General features: G+C 39.5%; 3 protein-coding genes across 4 annotated transcripts; 2 read left to right on the forward strand and 1 right to left on the reverse strand.

The window, feature by feature from the left end:
- Positions 1–853: 853 nt before the first annotated feature.
- On the forward strand, positions 854–8,776 carry LOC122310694 (probable serine/threonine-protein kinase At1g09600). 2 transcript variants are annotated; one of them, XM_043124802.1, is made up of 8 exons: positions 855–2,241; positions 3,101–3,385; positions 4,880–5,197; positions 5,578–5,805; positions 6,334–6,434; positions 6,895–7,009; positions 7,140–7,637; positions 8,120–8,776. In XM_043124802.1, exons 1-8 carry the CDS (start codon positions 1,768–1,770, stop codon positions 8,330–8,332), a joined length of 2,232 nt encoding a protein of 743 aa, XP_042980736.1. In that variant the 5' UTR covers positions 855–1,767; the 3' UTR covers positions 8,333–8,776. The 2 variants fall into 2 exon arrangements, with proteins under 2 accessions (XP_042980737.1, XP_042980736.1); XM_043124803.1 differs by lacking the exon at positions 7,140–7,637 and having other exon boundaries at positions 854–2,241.
- A 1,002-nt stretch (positions 8,777–9,778) lies between these two features.
- LOC122310697 (glucuronoxylan 4-O-methyltransferase 1) lies at positions 9,779–10,904 on the forward strand. Its single transcript, XM_043124806.1, has one exon. The coding sequence runs from the start codon at positions 9,905–9,907 to the stop codon at positions 10,760–10,762; it is 858 nt and encodes a 285-aa protein (XP_042980740.1). The 5' UTR covers positions 9,779–9,904; the 3' UTR covers positions 10,763–10,904.
- Positions 10,905–10,962: 58 nt separating this feature from the next.
- Positions 10,963–16,386, reverse strand: LOC122310693 (leucine--tRNA ligase, cytoplasmic). The gene is made up of 3 exons (XM_043124801.1): positions 16,234–16,386; positions 12,758–16,033; positions 10,963–11,327 (listed from the first exon to the last, which is right to left on the reverse strand). Exons 2-3 carry the CDS (start codon positions 16,012–16,014, stop codon positions 11,321–11,323), a joined length of 3,264 nt encoding a protein of 1,087 aa, XP_042980735.1. The 5' UTR covers positions 16,015–16,033; positions 16,234–16,386; the 3' UTR covers positions 10,963–11,320.
- Between the last annotated feature and the right edge of the window lie 59 nt (positions 16,387–16,445).

Below are 16,445 nucleotides of genomic sequence, written 5' to 3' on the forward strand. Positions count from 1 at the left end.
TATGTATATATGTATTATGTATTACGTAGGTATGTGTTGTGATTCAATCCTTCCAGGGCCTTCAAAATCTTCTAGCGCCAACCTAATATGTTTTCGAAAATTCTAATAACTTATCGAACTCTTTTTCATTATTTACAGCTATAACATATGTCATTAAAAATACCAAAAAACAGCTATTATTGTGGTTTTGACCCTTTGGGAAGGGAGCATTGTAAAGTAAAGGACAGTCCTTTCATGTTATAATATCATCGTCTAAACTCAAATTTCAATCAGTATCGTTATTATTGTTCTTCAAGGATTTTAGTTCGCGATCAGCTTACAGAAGCAATCCACAAAAGCTATTCAGATTTTGTGAATACTATTCCATTGAGAAATATTTTTTGCAGTCGGCGTGCAGTCGACTGTAAAAAAAAAATTAATACGAGACCTACATGAAAAAAAAAAATTATTTTTATAATTTTTTATAATTCATGTAGGTTCTCTTGAATATTTTTTTATTCATTCCATACAGCCGACTGCACGCCGACTGCATCTGGTGACTGTATGTAGCAAAGCCCTATTCCATTTACCTTTACAGCCCTGACCTCTCCTTCATGATTTTTTAATTTTTTAATTTTAAATTAATAATAATCTAATTATACAAAATTACTTAAATTTAAAATAGAATAAAATAAAATAACATTAGATATCATAAAATCCACACCATGAAATGGACTGTTCCGTCACGGAAATCATAAAGACTGGATTTTTCGGAGGGCAACCCCACACGTTGCAACGTGGCACCACGTCCGATCTCCTCCCATGCCTTTCAGTTTCTGTGCAAGTACCACATCGATCCTAGCCTGTGTTACTGTGTAGTGTGTACCTCTCTCTCTCTCTCCGTTTCCAGAAACGGAGAGTATTTAAACTACGGCCAAACTCATTTCGACTTAACACCGAAGCTTTCTTCCAACATCAAGTATCTTTTGGCTATACGTATTTTTAGGGACACCCAGATCCAAATCTCTCCCTCTCCCTCTCTCTCCCCTCCATGCTTATTTCCTGTGCCAACTCACGTTCCGAGTCCAAACATTCTCGTAATATCTGTTCTCCAATTAATATATCGCATCTGGTTGTGCTAATTCAGGGTTTTGTTTTGGAAATGCTGGTTGCATCGTTCTCATTTCGGTTCCCCTTTCCGGGGGGCTATTTGTGAGTTATTGGGATCTGGGTTCTTGTAGATTTTCGAAATAGGCGTTTAGGGATTCTTAATTTACGTTTGAGCTGTTTGCTTTTTCGTATATTTCCCTTAATTGGGTTGCATGTGATTGAGTTTTCTTATTTGGTGAGCTGAGGTTGTTGTACATTTCACATTAGGCCTTTGGGCTCGAATTATCGCATTGTTGTTCGTTATTTATTGTGCTTCTCGTTGCTTTTTTTTTTTCTTTTTTTTCTTTTCTGATTGGGGATCTGGGTTCTCTCTCCTTTACCTTGGTTTTGGAAAAGATGAGCTGCATACCTATTGGCAATTGATATCCTAGGGACCAAGAGTTACTTTGAAAGTCTGGTTAGGAGAGCACCATATCGATAGAAGAATTCTCAGTGCAGATATCACACATACAAGGAGCATTCTGTCAATGCAGAGGGAAAGTTAGTCGGATTTTGGGCTCGATGCCGCTAGAACTGAATCAGGAAAAACTGCATTTTGCATCAGGAATTCAAATTACTGAATGAAAGGACTTGGATAGGTTATTTGTGTTTAGGAACAGGGGATTGTGAAGTTGAATTATGGGCATCATTTGCTCCAAAGGATTTTTCCCACACGAATACGTACCTGAGAGTCGTTTGAGAAATAAAGCATTGAAAGCAAACAAATCTGCTAAGAGGTTAGGTGCTTCCCTGAGGAGAGAAGAACATGTGGTGGAGGGTGATAGTATTGGAAATGATGCCACTGTACGGTTGATAACCAATCCACCAGCAGAACTTGCAGGCTCGACGCCCATTTTGTGGGATGAGGGGGAGAAGAAGGTGCTGGTTAATGAGAAACCCGGGAAACAACAGCTTCAAAGACGGTTGACAATGGAAGTTGGGTTTAGCGGAGGACGGGTACATCCTAAGATGTCTAGAATAGGTAGTTTCCCCCGTGGGGAGAGAGGAGCACAAGTTATTGCTGGATGGCCTTCTTGGCTAAGTGCAGTGGCAGGAGAAGCAATCAATGGGTGGGTGCCCCGAAAGGCCGACTCGTTTGAGAGGTTGGACAAGGTCAGTTGGCTATATCTACATCCATACTTTTGATCGCTCATTCATTGTATTGATTCTAATGTTGTCTCCTATCCTAATGAAATTAGAATGTACGAAACCCATGTAACTTGTTAAGTGTGATTATTACCAATCAATTCGGGCACTTGTATTTTGATGGTTCTAATCTCCTACTACATTACAGACTATATGATGATAGAGCTCTATAATTCACTGTCATAGAGCTCTATGACAGAGAAAATCAATTTTCTTTATTTCTGAGCTTCAGGTAAGTGTATTTACTCAGAACGGCAATCAAGAAGAAATTTCTAATTTCTTGCTCTTCATGTACCTATCATTATCGCTTTTGTTTGTTTTTACTGATCACTAATTGATTTTTCTACCATTGTAATGCATCACATTTGTCAAACTGAAGGATTAACTCTTCTGCCTAGAAATGAAAGGACAAACTTTTCCTATCCATCGGTTTTTCTTTTTCTTCTTGGTTTAACCGAGACTTCAGATTTAATATGGTGGAGATTTGTCTTAAATTGGTGATGAGAATACAGGCGATGATTTGTTGAACAAAATGTGCCTTTAGGTTACTCATGGAAAACAAATATTTTAGTGGACTGACAATGAAGTCAAGTCTCAGAAAAAGTTGTCAGATGTAAATGAATCATTAGTATTCCACTTAGATACATGTAATTTCTTTTTAAAATTTATATCGACCCTTGAGTACTTTCACACATTTGATTGGGTAAAAAGAAAAAAGAATTATGTGTGAATCTTCTCACCTGATATTCTGGGCAAATGTCCCATGCTTATCTATTATCATTTTTTTTTTCTTTATATTAGTCTAATTGTCTTATCTGTATTTCAGATTGGACAAGGAACTTACAGTAGTGTGTACAAAGCTCGTGATCTTGAAACAAACAAAATAGTTGCACTGAAAAAGGTGCGGTTTGCTAACATGGATCCAGAAAGTGTTCGTTTTATGGCAAGAGAAATTATCATTCTGCGTAGACTTGATCACCCAAATGTCATGAAGCTTGAAGGCCTGATTACCTCAAGGGTGTCTGGTAGCTTATACCTTGTATTTGAATATATGGAGCATGATCTTGCTGGACTCATGGCAACAACTGGGATCAAATTCACTGAAGCACAGGTACCTTCTTTTATTTTGCTAATTAAACAGCAGTTGGTAGAAAAGCTTGATGATAAGAACGTAAAATTTGTCACTTACAAATCCAAGAAAAAAGGAATGTAAAATTTGCCACAAATTTGAAGTTTAAATTCGGCTTCCATCAGAATATATGGCAAATATGTTCTAATACGGAACATGTTATTGAGTATTAGTCAGGTTATAATTTGCATAGTTCAGCACCCATGATATAAAATTTACTCCGTGAGATTTTAATTTGCACGGTTCAGCACCCACAATATAATTTTTACTCCCCTTCTTGCCCAGAATTCAACCTCCTCAATGGCCAAGGTTGCCCCTGGATGCACCATGAACTTGGCATTTAATATCAATAAATGGTTTAGTGACTTAATCTGCTTTGCGTTTGGACGGTTTCCAGGATCCCTTGTCATAAAAAAAAGAAAAGAAAAGAAAGCTTTAGTCTGCTGGGCTGTCTCATAGAATTTTCATGTATTAAGTATTCAATTATGTGCCTAAAGCTATACAATTTTGATTATGCTCAAGAAATTTCTGTTCTTAAATACTTGATAGATTCTACTTATAAAATAAAAAATGCTTGATGGATTTGTTCGGTTACAAAAGAAAATTCCATGCCATCCATGCGTCCCCAAGCAACAAGCAAGGCGGCTGTATAATCTCCTAAATTCCTGAAAGGACTCCTTCTCTTTGGAGTTGAAGTTGAAGAATGATAAAACGGAGGGCTCCTAGGATATTCGAGTTTCAACTCTTGTATTTTTTATATTTATAAAAAAAGTATTGTTGAGAAGGGAATACAACTTTCTTTAGCTGATTGTGGATTGAGGTTGAGTCCGATCATTTGACACTGACCAGGCAACATTTACATCTGTAGGCTATCTAGATTCTGCTTTAGTTGGCTCTGATATGAGCTAGGTTCCCCTTTGAAAACAGTCTCTGCAGAAGGGAAGAACAAAATGGTGTTGAAATTTATGTGCTCGATCTAGATCTACTTGGCATATGGAAATAAGTACAATACTTTTTCCTAATCTGGTAAAGAAGTGTTTCTTGAAAGTTCTTTAAGCCATCACAGATGTGATCCAGTTTCACTTTTGCTGCTACTATATTGCACAAGCTCTATAAACTATTTCCAGAATCTCGTTCTATTCTTTAACTTGTCTTCTATCTGGAGCAGCCTACTTTGTAAATATGAAATGCTAAATGCCATCTAGGGAAGTCACAAGAGGAAAACTGAAAACAGAGTTATATATTACATAGTGAAGGGGAAAAGAGTATATAGCTTTGTTTTCATTTTTCCTCTGATGACCTGGCTATACATGCCTCTTGTGAGTTTGTATCACGTGTTGACTGTCACTGTAATATATCCTCATTTGATGGCATTCCTTTTCCTGATGTTTTTTCTATTTATCACAACTGAAGTAAAATTTGTTTTCTTCTGTGGTTTATATATTCTTATATCGGAGTTTATGGTTTGGTCTGCAGATCAAATGCTATATGCAACAACTACTTTGTGGACTTGACCACTGTCACAGTCATGGTGTTTTGCACCGTGACATCAAAGGTGCAAATCTTCTGATTGACCATAATGGCAATCTAAAGATTGGTGATTTTGGGTTAGCTACCTTTTTCCAACCCCATCAGAAGCAGCCTTTAACAAGTCGGGTGGTAACTCTATGGTACCGACCGCCCGAACTTTTGCTTGGTTCTACAGACTATGGAGTTGCGGTGGATTTGTGGAGTACTGGTTGCATTCTTGCAGAATTATTTGCTGCGAAGCCTATCATGCCAGGAAGAACAGAGGTACTTTTCCATCTTTCTTTTTAATTTATGACTTGGAAACTCACCAAGGCAGGCCCTTTGACCCACGTCTGAGGAGTAATCCCGGATACACGACTCCACCTGCCAGAACCATGTGTCGTGTAATCCAAGAGGGCTCCTAGTGTGGAATCACACCCAGGATGTCCGAGTCTGCAGCTCATCCCAATCCCAAGCCCTCCCTTCTGACCACTAGGCTGCATCCTAATTGGTCTTGAATATTTAGAAATATGCCAGTGTTACACTGAATTAGATGTCCTGAATCTCTACCGTGTCAAGAGAGGTGACTTCAGGAGGTTTCTTTTACTTAACAGGAGTTCAGATTTTGGTTTCGGGAACATCATGATATTATTTATCCCTTTTAGGTTGAGCAACTACATAAGATCTTCAAACTTTGTGGGTCACCTTCTGAAGAGTACTGGAAGAAATCAAAATTGTCACATGCAACCATCTTCAAACCTCAACATCCGTACAAGCGTTCAGTTGCTGAGACATTCAAGGACTTCCCTACATCTGTATTAGCCCTCTTAGATGTCCTTCTTGCAGTAGAACCTGAGGGTCGCGGAACAGCTGCTTCTGCTCTCCAGAGTGAGGTAAATATGAGTATTCTTATGCTCTCTAAAGCAGGCTGTACATATGCATTAGGTAAATCTTTTACAATTGTGAGCCTCCTCAGGAGTTTAGACTTTACACTTTCTTCAATAATTACTTAATTGGAACCCCATATTGCATTTTAACTCATCGCCAGTTTTAACCTTTCTACTTAGAAAGTATCTTTTATGTTTCGTCTGAGAATGTTGTTCACGTTTCTGGCCATAACCATATTTTATTTAGGAATGTTCTGTTTGCTTTCCATCCATAGTTAGGCATGCCTGGCAGAATTTAATTATGGAAAAGATGACGGTCACATTATTTGTGGGCTCCCATCCTGGACTTTGTTCATTACAAGTTTACAGGATGCTGATCCTACTTTTCCATTAATTCATTATCCATACTTGGTGCTCATTTTAACTTTTTATTATTCATTTAGCTTGAATGCTTGAAGTTGGAAATTCATCATAGTCTTATTATGTTCCATTCTGGTGATTGTGGCCGACATAATTCTGACTTTTATTTTTCAGTTCTTCACAGCAAGTCCTCTTCCATGTGATCCATCGACTTTACCCAAGTACCCACCAAGTAAGGAGTTTGATGCCAGGCTTCGAGATGAGGAAGCTAGAAGGTTAGTCATTTTTGATATTATATCATCATACTTTCTTTCATGAGATCCGGTTACAGTTATTGGATTGAAAGGCATCCTTGTTTTGCATCTCATATTAATTGGGATAAATTTTTTTGATAAGTTATCAATTGGGATAAATTAACATCTATTATCAAAAGTAGTATTAATAAGTTTAGATTTTTTTTTTTTTTTTAAATTTTATAAGAGAAAAATATTATTGATCAGAAAATAGGCAAAGCCCGTGTACACAGGAAGTATACATAAGACACCTAGGAACCTTCTATCATTTTTGATGGGGAAGCCATCACAGATGTGTACACAGTTATTAGATTTTATAGTGCATCAGGCTGAATTAGAATTTTCTTTTAAAAAGGTCATCTTTTTTTTCTAATTACTAGTCTTGAAAATTCATTTTTTCTTGCACATACTTATGCTATGCATTTGCGCATTTGATAACCAGGAGAAGAGCAGCTCATGGAATAGCACGTGAATATGACACAGTTAGAAGGGGATCCAGAGAATCCAAACCCATGCCAGCACCAGATGCCAATGCTGAGTTACAGGCATCCATACAGGTATCCTTGTAAATTCTATATCTTCATGCATTGCCTGTACATATGCTGAATATCTGTGGTTGTCTGTACAAGTTTTGAAATAATTAGTTATTTACTTCGTATAAGTTGATAAATCTGTTGCCTAACTCAGAAGAGACAAGGGCAGCCCAACCCTAGAAGTGTCAGTGATAAATGCAACCGTGAAGAGGATGTTGGCACTGGCTTTCCCATGGAACCTCCCAAAAAAACAGCACTAAATGTATTCTCCCATTCTGGCCAGTCAATGCACCCAACTGCATTTGGATCTTCACGCAATATGGATATTGATGGGGAAGTTCTTACAGCTCCTGGCCAAGCTTTTAAGAATGGCTTAGAGGTGAGATCACAGATATCTTCTCCACATCCTGGGGAAGCTGAGTTTCCCAGGTTTTCGAGCTCTGCAGCAACTCAAGGCAGTTCACTGTTAAATAGCAGCAAAGAAACTACGGCTGATCCACACTGGCCGGGCAAATGCTTGAATGCCAGATATAATCATCTGGATGATGATGTAGCCTCTGAAAAGCACCAGTGGTCCCACCATTTGCTTGATAGACCGAACTCTTCTTATAAGAAGGATCTACAGAAACAATCCGGAAAGGGGTCTGGAATGGTAGTAGAATCAGTTTATTTTCTAACTTCTAGATATCTTTCGTTTTTCATTTGACTGAAATTCAAATAAAATGTCTCTGTCAGCCATATAACTTGTTTCCATTGTGCGGTGAGCTAAATAAGCAATCAAATCCAAATATCTGTAAATTGATGAATTAGATTAGATAAGCATATTAGGCCAGAAAAGACAAGAATAGGTCACTATCTGGTTTCTTGCTTGTCTTTATTGATGCAAAGGCCTCCAGTGGTTATGAAACCCAAAAACCTTGGGATTCAGACAACTTTTGGCTAGCAAAGCATGAATATTTGTAATTGTAGGTCTTTATTTATCAGAAGTATCTATATTGTAGGATTTTAATCATCTTGAATCTGTTGCTAATGGCTTGAAAACGGTAGCTTTTGTGTTACCTAGCGCCATGCATATTAAATAATTTGATGTAAATCTGGAGTTACGTATTAATTACATTTCGTTTGTGACTTCAGGGTTACATTTCCAAAAAGAGCAGGATCCATTACTCTGGACCATTGATACCTCCTGGAGGAAACCTTGACGAGATGCTCAAGGAGCACGAGAGACAAATCCAACATGCTGTCCGCATGGCTCGTTTGGACAAGATCAAGACCAAGTCCAAGAAAACATATAGTGAGAGCGGACAAACCGAATCACTACTTCATGCTGGCAGTATCGGAAGGTGACCCTCAAAAGAGAAATTTATGCTGCTTCAATCTAGACGCAGAAGCTCCTGGAGAATTATTCCTTTTGGGCATTTGATGAGTCTTGTTGCCAAGAGATAGGTTGGCATTCGTGGAGCTTTCTGGTCCTACCACTATAAAAATGTATGCTATAAAGTTCTAACTACAAGGTCTACATGTGATGCAAAGAGGTGGATGAGCCTAAAGCAAATGGCATCCATGGCCATTGACCCTATAATATTTTGGGGCTGAAGGCTTTTGAGATGGACACACCAGCTAATTTTTGCATTGCCAGACGGCAAGGTGGTATTTTTGGCATCATGCAATTGCTCGAGATTGGCATTGTACAGCTGATTCACTTTTACCTCATTCTATGTAAAGAAGAAGCAGTTGGACTCAGATTTAATGATGATTTTTGTCATTACAGGCCATCATTCATTCAAACTACTGTATGCTACGATATCTTACTCCAAATGCCTCACTTTGATCTTCTTCTTCTTTTTTTTTTTTTTTTTTTTTTTTTTTTTTTTTCTGAACGTTTCTTTCTGGCTTGATACTTTGCAAAAAGGAGAAGTTTCTATCAGTGTGTGGGGTGATACGTAAAAGAAAAATAACAAGAGAAAACTAGAGAAAATGTCGGGTGCTCTTGGATGTGTACTCCTTGGAGAATATGCCTTCTGGTCGGTGAATGTACAATTAGATTTGAAATGAGCCATGCAACTGAGCCTGTACATTCACATACCAATATTTGTTTTCCTCCCCAAAAACGAGCTAATCCAAAGAATTATGAGCATACCGCAGCGTTTTATGGCAGATGCAATTTCATTTTCCGTAAGACTGGTAGATGCCATTTTTTCTTTCTAGTGCCGTGAACTTGAGATGCCTAAAATAACTCTTGCTTTGTAAGGCAAATCTACAACTTCATATTCAGACAAAGCAATGCTCGAGTCGGGAAAGCTGTACAACTGTGATTTAATTTTCTTTTGCTGCAGAATGTTGGACATAATTGGGTTTTTGTCTCTCAGACTCCCCACTCCCTACTTTGATATGGCAATATATTTTAATGCAACGATCATTAAAAGAAGTAAAGAACTACTTATCCAAGGGATGCTGTCTTATTCAAATCTCCTCAACATGGCCAAGCTCGCTTCTGCATGCAAGTATCTCCAAAATATCGTAACCAACATAACCTGAGAGATCTACCAACTCCTCCAAACTCAAGAAGAAGCCCTGAAACAGAACTTCGCAATCGATTAGCCAATAAATTAATTAATTGCAGATAGATAAAGAATTGTCAGCACAACTTCACCTAACTTGCTGATCCACCAACCACTGTTTTGCTTCATCCAAAATTTTAGCAGCTCTCTTGTCTTCATCAATTGTCCAATCTTCCTTCCCTTCATGCCCAAGCATCACAGTACAACTCAAAACTGAAATATAACTTTATGTCCATCCACGGCACCCGAAGCTTCATACCTTCTATCCTTTCCTCCTATTCCAATTCCAATTCCAAAACCAAATTCAACAAAAACAAGTTTTCACTAGTTTTTCCTTTAAAACAGCTAGAAAAAAGAAATGAGGCCTAAATCCCATCCTTTCCTCAGCCTTAAGTTCCTCCTCCTTGGTGTCTTTATCGCGTTCTTCCTCCTCTTTGTGCTAAGATCGGGTTTCCCAACTTCCAACCAAAGCGAATCTCCCACTTCACAAAATGTCATAACAAATGTTTCAGGTGTTGCTGTTGTGAAGTGCTCAAGTTGCAACAAGATCCCACCCACCCTAGCACAGGCGCTCATCCACTACTCAACCTCAACCATCACCCCACAACAAACACTCAAAGAGATCTCAGTGACAGCAAGAGTTTTAGAAAAGAAATCACCCTGCAACTTCTTAGTTTTTGGCCTAGGCCATGACAGCCTTATGTGGACTGCACTCAACTATGGTGGACGCACAATTTTCATAGAAGAAGACGAGGCATGGATACAGCAAATCAGACGCAGGTTTCCCACACTGGAGTCATATCATGTGACATACGATAGCAAGGTGAACCAGGCCAATCATCTCATGGAGGTTGGCCAGGGACCTGAGTGCACAGCACTTGGTGATCCTAGATATTCTATGTGCCAACTTGCTTTGAAAGGTTTGCCTAGTGAAGTGTATGAAACAAAATGGGATCTCATAATGGTTGATGCACCAACAGGCTATTATGAGGAGGCACCTGGAAGAATGACTGCCATCTATACAGCAGGGATGATGGCAAGGAATAGGGAGGATGGAGAAACTGAGGTGTTTGTGCATGATGTGAATAGGGAGGTGGAGGATAAGTTCTCCAAGGCATTTCTCTGTGATGGGTACCTTAAGAAACAAGTAGGCAGGTTAAGGCACTTCTCTATTCCGAGTCACAGAGATGACATGGACAGGCCGTTTTGCCCCTGAATGATTATTCTTTCCCATGTATTTTTATTAGCTATGCCATCTTGGTCCTTTTTGGAACATTCGTTTCAGGACAAAACGGAAGTCATGTTTACCGTGCAACTGGGACAAATTCTGAAGAACCTCTTAGGATGATACACTTCTACTCTCCGTTTTTGGATTCTTCCCTCCACTTTCATTTTATTGAATTTTATAAATCTATGGGATCATGAAAGCACATTAGGAGTCGATAAATAAATCAAAGTTCTACACGCGCAAAATTAACAATCAAAGACATTTCATCAACAGCCCAGGAAACAAAAAAGAAAGAAACGAAAAGTTAAATAGCCTGTCTACTATCAGAAGAACGGTAAGACAAGTTCTTCACCAACTCAATGCAGTTTTTTCTATTTGTAGCACTTCTTCTCCAAAACCCTTTTTAAGGCACAATTCACGACAACCTCTTGTAAAGGCCTTCTGGGTCGTCTGTGCTTCTCTCAAAGCAACCCGTAAAGCAAGATCATCAGCTCCCCCGACAAGCAAAAAGTTTTTGTTTATCCCAAATTTCCAAACCGGTGTTTCCTATGACCTATTAATACACAGAAAAGGAAATGAGAAGAATTTCATCACCCCACTAAGATAAAACAAAGTTAAAGAAGAGTACTACTGCTATCACTATTTGGGCAAAAACATTGAATTAAACAGAAATCAAGCAGGTTCACTTTTCTTTTAATTGGTCAAAACCACTCAGAGAACCTGGCAGGTTCAAGCCACAACTTCACCCTCCACTCCTAGCAAGAGGGAGGAGATGCAATCTGACAAAAACTGATGGTTAAGGAAACTAGAGATGATTACAGCAACAACGTGAAATCTGATGAATTTCATGAGTGTTGCCTTTTAAAGGGGGAGGGGGAGGGGGAGGGGGAGACAACAGTGCAGACATGGGAAAAAGCAAAACCATATTTATGCTCATCATCCCAGGGTTCTCACCCACTACTAAGGTGATGCTTGGAAAAAGTTTTCATCATATCCCATCTCATTTCCTTCCAATACATCAATCAAACACAAACACTTTCAAACTAATTATTACAATTTTCCCAAAATTTTAAATAAAAAACAAAAAATAATTCAACCTTTTCAAATCTCAAAATAAAAATTATATTCTACCAATATTTTAATTTTATAATATTATTTATTCAATTTTTTCTCTCATTTTCCAAAACCTAATAAATACTCAACTCAAACTATCTCACTACTATTCACAAACCATCTTACTACCATTCACAAAACTCTCATCTCATCTCATTCCCCAAGCATCTCCTAAATTGTCCATCTCTGATCTGCAACTAGACCCCCATTAAGCACTTGAGTAAATAGGAAAGCATAAGTTCAAACATCAGTCAGATTGGTGCAAAAGGATTCATTTGAAAAACTTTAGATAGACAGAAAAGCTGTAAACAACAAAACTAATAAGAGTGAAAGTAAAAAGAATGGAGCACGAGCTAAAAGTTGACACCAAGTACCCATTTCACATCAAGATTTAGAGACTAAATTGCAAGAATAGAGTTCTCCGTAACATGTTATCAACTTTTCATATTCTTCACTCCACAATTTATTAACATAAAGAAGTTGACACCATTTCATTTCACATCTATATTTAGGAACTGGATTGCTAGAACAGATGCTCTCCATTAACTGTTGTCAACTTGTTGTATTCTGACTCCACAATTTATTAAAACATAAAAGTCTCCTTCACGATTGCTGAGAACATGGACAGAAAAAAAAAATATTGAAATATGAATTCCTTGCGAGGTACGCAACTAACTTATTTTCTTTCCTCTATCCGTGACCATACAAATAAAGCAGAGGGAATGCTTGAAGAAATAAAGGCAAAACAAAGAAAAAGCCAGAAAGGGCAGAAGAAAACCCATAATATCACAAGACAATGGGTGATTAGATCCATGTTAATGAAAATATTTAATCAAGTGAAACTACTAAAATGCACATAAATTGTTTTACCTCGGCAAGAAGATGGCAGTTGGATTTCCAGGGGATGGAGGGTTTTGATTTAACAGTGAAACAAGAGGACCAGCTTTAGCAAGAGCATCGGGTATAGTTGCAGACAAAATCTCCACATCTTCAAGACCAATTTGTCTCTTAACCAGGTCCAAGTTTTCTTGAAGAACCTCAATCTCTCCAAATGGTAACCTCAAATCCAAAGCCTGAGCCCCAAGTGCAACTGCCTCATCCTTCTTGAACCTCAAGAAAGGCATACACAGCTTTTGGATTTGCTTGAAATTTGCATCCTGACCAACAGAGCTTTTCTTCAGTGCCTCTAGGATCTCACCATCTGGACTAAAAGTGCGAGTCTTGCTGTCAAATTTGCTTTGCAATATCGTCAAGCACTCTGCTTTCCATCCATCGAATTGCTCATTCACATATATCAACCCCGTTAGCTTTTTATCTTCAGTCAATGACGTGACTGGTGTGCCCTTCTTATTGGCTTTCTTCGAACCTAATATTTGTTTCTGAAGCAGCTTTCTCATCAAAACAATTGAGTCTTGCAAATACTTGTTGGCACTCTTGAGAGTTAGATTTGGAGGATCTGCAACAGGCCATCCAGCCTTCACAGCAAATCCATTCCTGTTCAAAAGCTTCCTCCAAACATACTCCCCATAGTGAGGACAGATTGGAGTGATAAGCCGTGTCTGCACATCCATAAAACGCCACACCAAATTGCGGTTCATCCCTCCAGCACCGCATGAGAACCTGTACTCATCCCTGGCCGCCTGAAGATCATAAAAGCCAGTCTTGAGAGCTTCTCGAAACATGTAATCCCGGTAATTCTGCTCAGTCAATTTGACAGCAATGTTTATCTCATTTACAAACACCTGATCAGCAAAAGAAGATGGGGGACCTGGTCTCAAAGAAGACTCTGCTGCCAGAACTTCTTCCATCCACGCAATCTCTTTAGTAAGTCGTAGGATAGCAGCATTGGCAGTTTCAAATACAAAATTTGCATCATCAACACCATCACCGGCATCAGCCAAAGAGAATCGTGTGGCATCAGCAGAGAATTCCTCAATTGCCTGGCGCAACGTCCTGAAATTTCCAGTAGACTTCGACATCTTCTCAGAATTGAGCATAATGTGCCCATTGCATCTAAACCCACGAGGCCAGTGATTCTTGGACATGATTGCTGTGTGGTTGTAGATGGAGAACGTCAGATGATTCTGGATGAGATCCTTACCAGACACTCGAAGATCATACGGGTACCAGTATTCAAACTCCTGCTTCATCTTTTTGAGAATATCCGAAGAGATATCAGATGATTTTGGAAATGAGCCATCACAGAAAATAAAATCCCAGACCTCATCAGTCATTTGTTCAGGCTTTATGGGCGATGTACTGGATCCATAGATGTCCCCATTCTGTAACAGGTGAGCTATGGTGTAATAAGCCATGTAAATAGTGGAATCAGACAGTGACTCAACAAGATACTGTTCATCCCAGGGGATGCGAGTACCAAGGCCAAAAGATCGGGAACAAGCCCACTGATTCAGCCAGCCCAAAGTGTGCTCAAAGCCATGCCGTGTCTCATCAGAAAATAGATTCATGGTGGACAGGCACTCCTCTGCCAATTTCTTCCATTCCGGTTCCCCATATGTGATGTACCATTGATCTGTAAGTGCCACAATACATTCATCCCCAGACCTTGATATCACTCTCTTCTCGGGTTCGCTATATATAATTCCAAGACCCATCTCCAAAAGCTTGCTTCTCACCAATGGCTTTGCTTCCTGGACCCTCCCCCCTGCAAATTCACCAACAAGCATTGTTCCCTCTGTAAATCCTTTCAAGTATGTCAACTTCTTGGCTTCTGCAAGCTTTTCCTTCTCATTCTGGCTTTTGATTTTCATATCGATGCAAACCTTTTCTGCAGCCCTATCTCCAAATTCTGGAATGTTGATGATGGGAATAATCTCGAAGGACAATACCCATTCATCCTTCACACCATACTTTGCCCTGAGAGCTGGTTTTGATTTTAAATCATGCAAGGCCATATAATCATCAGGGGCGTCACTGGGTACACTAGTGACAATCCCAGTACCTTTGTCTGTTAAGATGGTCAACATGGGAAGGGCATATATGATCTCATTAAACGAAAGAGGAGACCTTAACGGGAGGCCAATCAAATCAAAACCAGTCAGCTCAACTAAGCATGTAGGTTTCTCCGGGATTCTAGAGTAGTTTTGATAGGAAAGGTTAAGGGCAGCTCTTTGTGTGAGAATAAAGACTTCTGTGTCATTAATTTCAAAGGCTCCATACTTCCCCTCAGGCAATACCCATGCGTTTGTTTGCCCATACATGGTCTCAGGTCTCAAAGTTGCAGCCGCCAAGAAAACTCTTCTCCCCTCCAACACTCCTAGTTTAGGGGGAAAAGGCGACACCAATTCCATCTTGATCAGTGTGTATTCTTGAGGCTGAACTCCTTCACCAGATGCCCTATCATGATCTGCACATGGCTGGCCATCTAGAGGAGAAAATATGGTGTATCTGACATCTTTGACAATCTTCCCCATGGATTTCAACTTCCTCATTTGCCACCTCACAAAGGAATCATAAAACGGGTTCATGTCCGTAGTGATAAAAGAACGTCTCCAGTCACAACCCAAGCCAAAAGCTTTAAGATCATCTCTGGCTAATGGGGGAAAGTAGGTCAACCAAGTATATGGATTCTGAAACTTGGATATCTCACTATCGGAGAGACCAAAACTACGCATGATCTCCCACTGGAATGCCTGACCACTTGACTTTGACGTAGCCTTGGACTTCTTGCCCTTATACTTATCCGGTGGCGCACCTCCACTTGAATCCTCAGCTTCTTGTGGGGTGTCTACTTCCCCATCCAATTCAAGGGGAAAAGAAGGTGGATCCCCAAATTGTTGGAGTTCGCGAGAAAGTTTATCAGCCGAGGCCTTGATGGGCATGCCGGTGCAGTGGAAAGCAAAAGGCAGTAGCACATTGGCACCTCTTAGTCTATGGTAAGCAGCAGCAAATTCTAACTTTGAGAGGGAGAACGCATGTCCGAGATGCAAATACCCATTCATGTAAGGATAAGGAAAATTTCCAAAGAACTTCTCGCCTGGTTCAGGAAGTTTCTCACGAGATTCAGACCTGAAAATATCTTCTTTCTCCCACCATTCTCGAACATCACGCTCAATCTGGAGGAGACGATCCCTCCTAGCAAAGCTTTTCCCACCCTCTGATGCCATGTTGCACTGCTGACGGAAACTGCAAAGAAAAATACCATGAGGGTTTTCATATCTCGTTAAATAAATATGACATCGAACCATCTGAATTCCAATATTTCTTAAAATAGAGAATATTAAAACCCTAAATGATATTTCACTTGATTCTCTGTGAACACCACAGTAATCAACCACATAAGAGGAAAAAAGAGGTCGAAAATAGTGACTGGAGTGCCTTTTTACCTTTGGTTCAGAAGCGATACACTAAGGGCATAGCGCGGAGACACGGGCAAATTTTGGCGGAGGAGAAGAAAAGCCAGCGAGAGAGTAATGGTTTCCTTGGTATCAGCCGCCTTTCCATATCGCGTACAAATAACGGAGGTTGAAGGAGGAGGAGAAATAGGGTTTAGTGGAGCTTGGTTTTTATTGGACCACGTGGCAAGCTGCAAAGATGG

Source organism: Carya illinoinensis, chromosome 5 (genome assembly GCF_018687715.1).
Source record: "Carya illinoinensis cultivar Pawnee chromosome 5, C.illinoinensisPawnee_v1, whole genome shotgun sequence".
Classification (NCBI taxonomy): Eukaryota; Viridiplantae; Streptophyta; class Magnoliopsida; order Fagales; family Juglandaceae; genus Carya; species Carya illinoinensis.

Bases quoted from the DNA above. Each gene is read 5' to 3' on its own strand.
- LOC122310697 (XM_043124806.1), top strand. From the start codon at position 9,905: ATGAGGCCTAAATCCCATCCTTTCCTCAGCCTTAAGTTCCTCCTCCTT.
- LOC122310694 (XM_043124802.1), top strand. From the start codon at position 1,768: ATGGGCATCATTTGCTCCAAAGGATTTTTCCCACACGAATACGTACCT. The intron at 3,386-4,879 runs GTACCTTCTTTT...TTTGGTCTGCAG, and splicing joins TCAAATTCACTGAAGCACAG to ATCAAATGCTATATGCAACA. The intron at 5,806-6,333 runs GTAAATATGAGT...TTTATTTTTCAG, and splicing joins CTTCTGCTCTCCAGAGTGAG to TTCTTCACAGCAAGTCCTCT.
- LOC122310693 (XM_043124801.1), bottom strand. From the start codon at position 16,014: ATGGCATCAGAGGGTGGGAAAAGCTTTGCTAGGAGGGATCGTCTCCTC.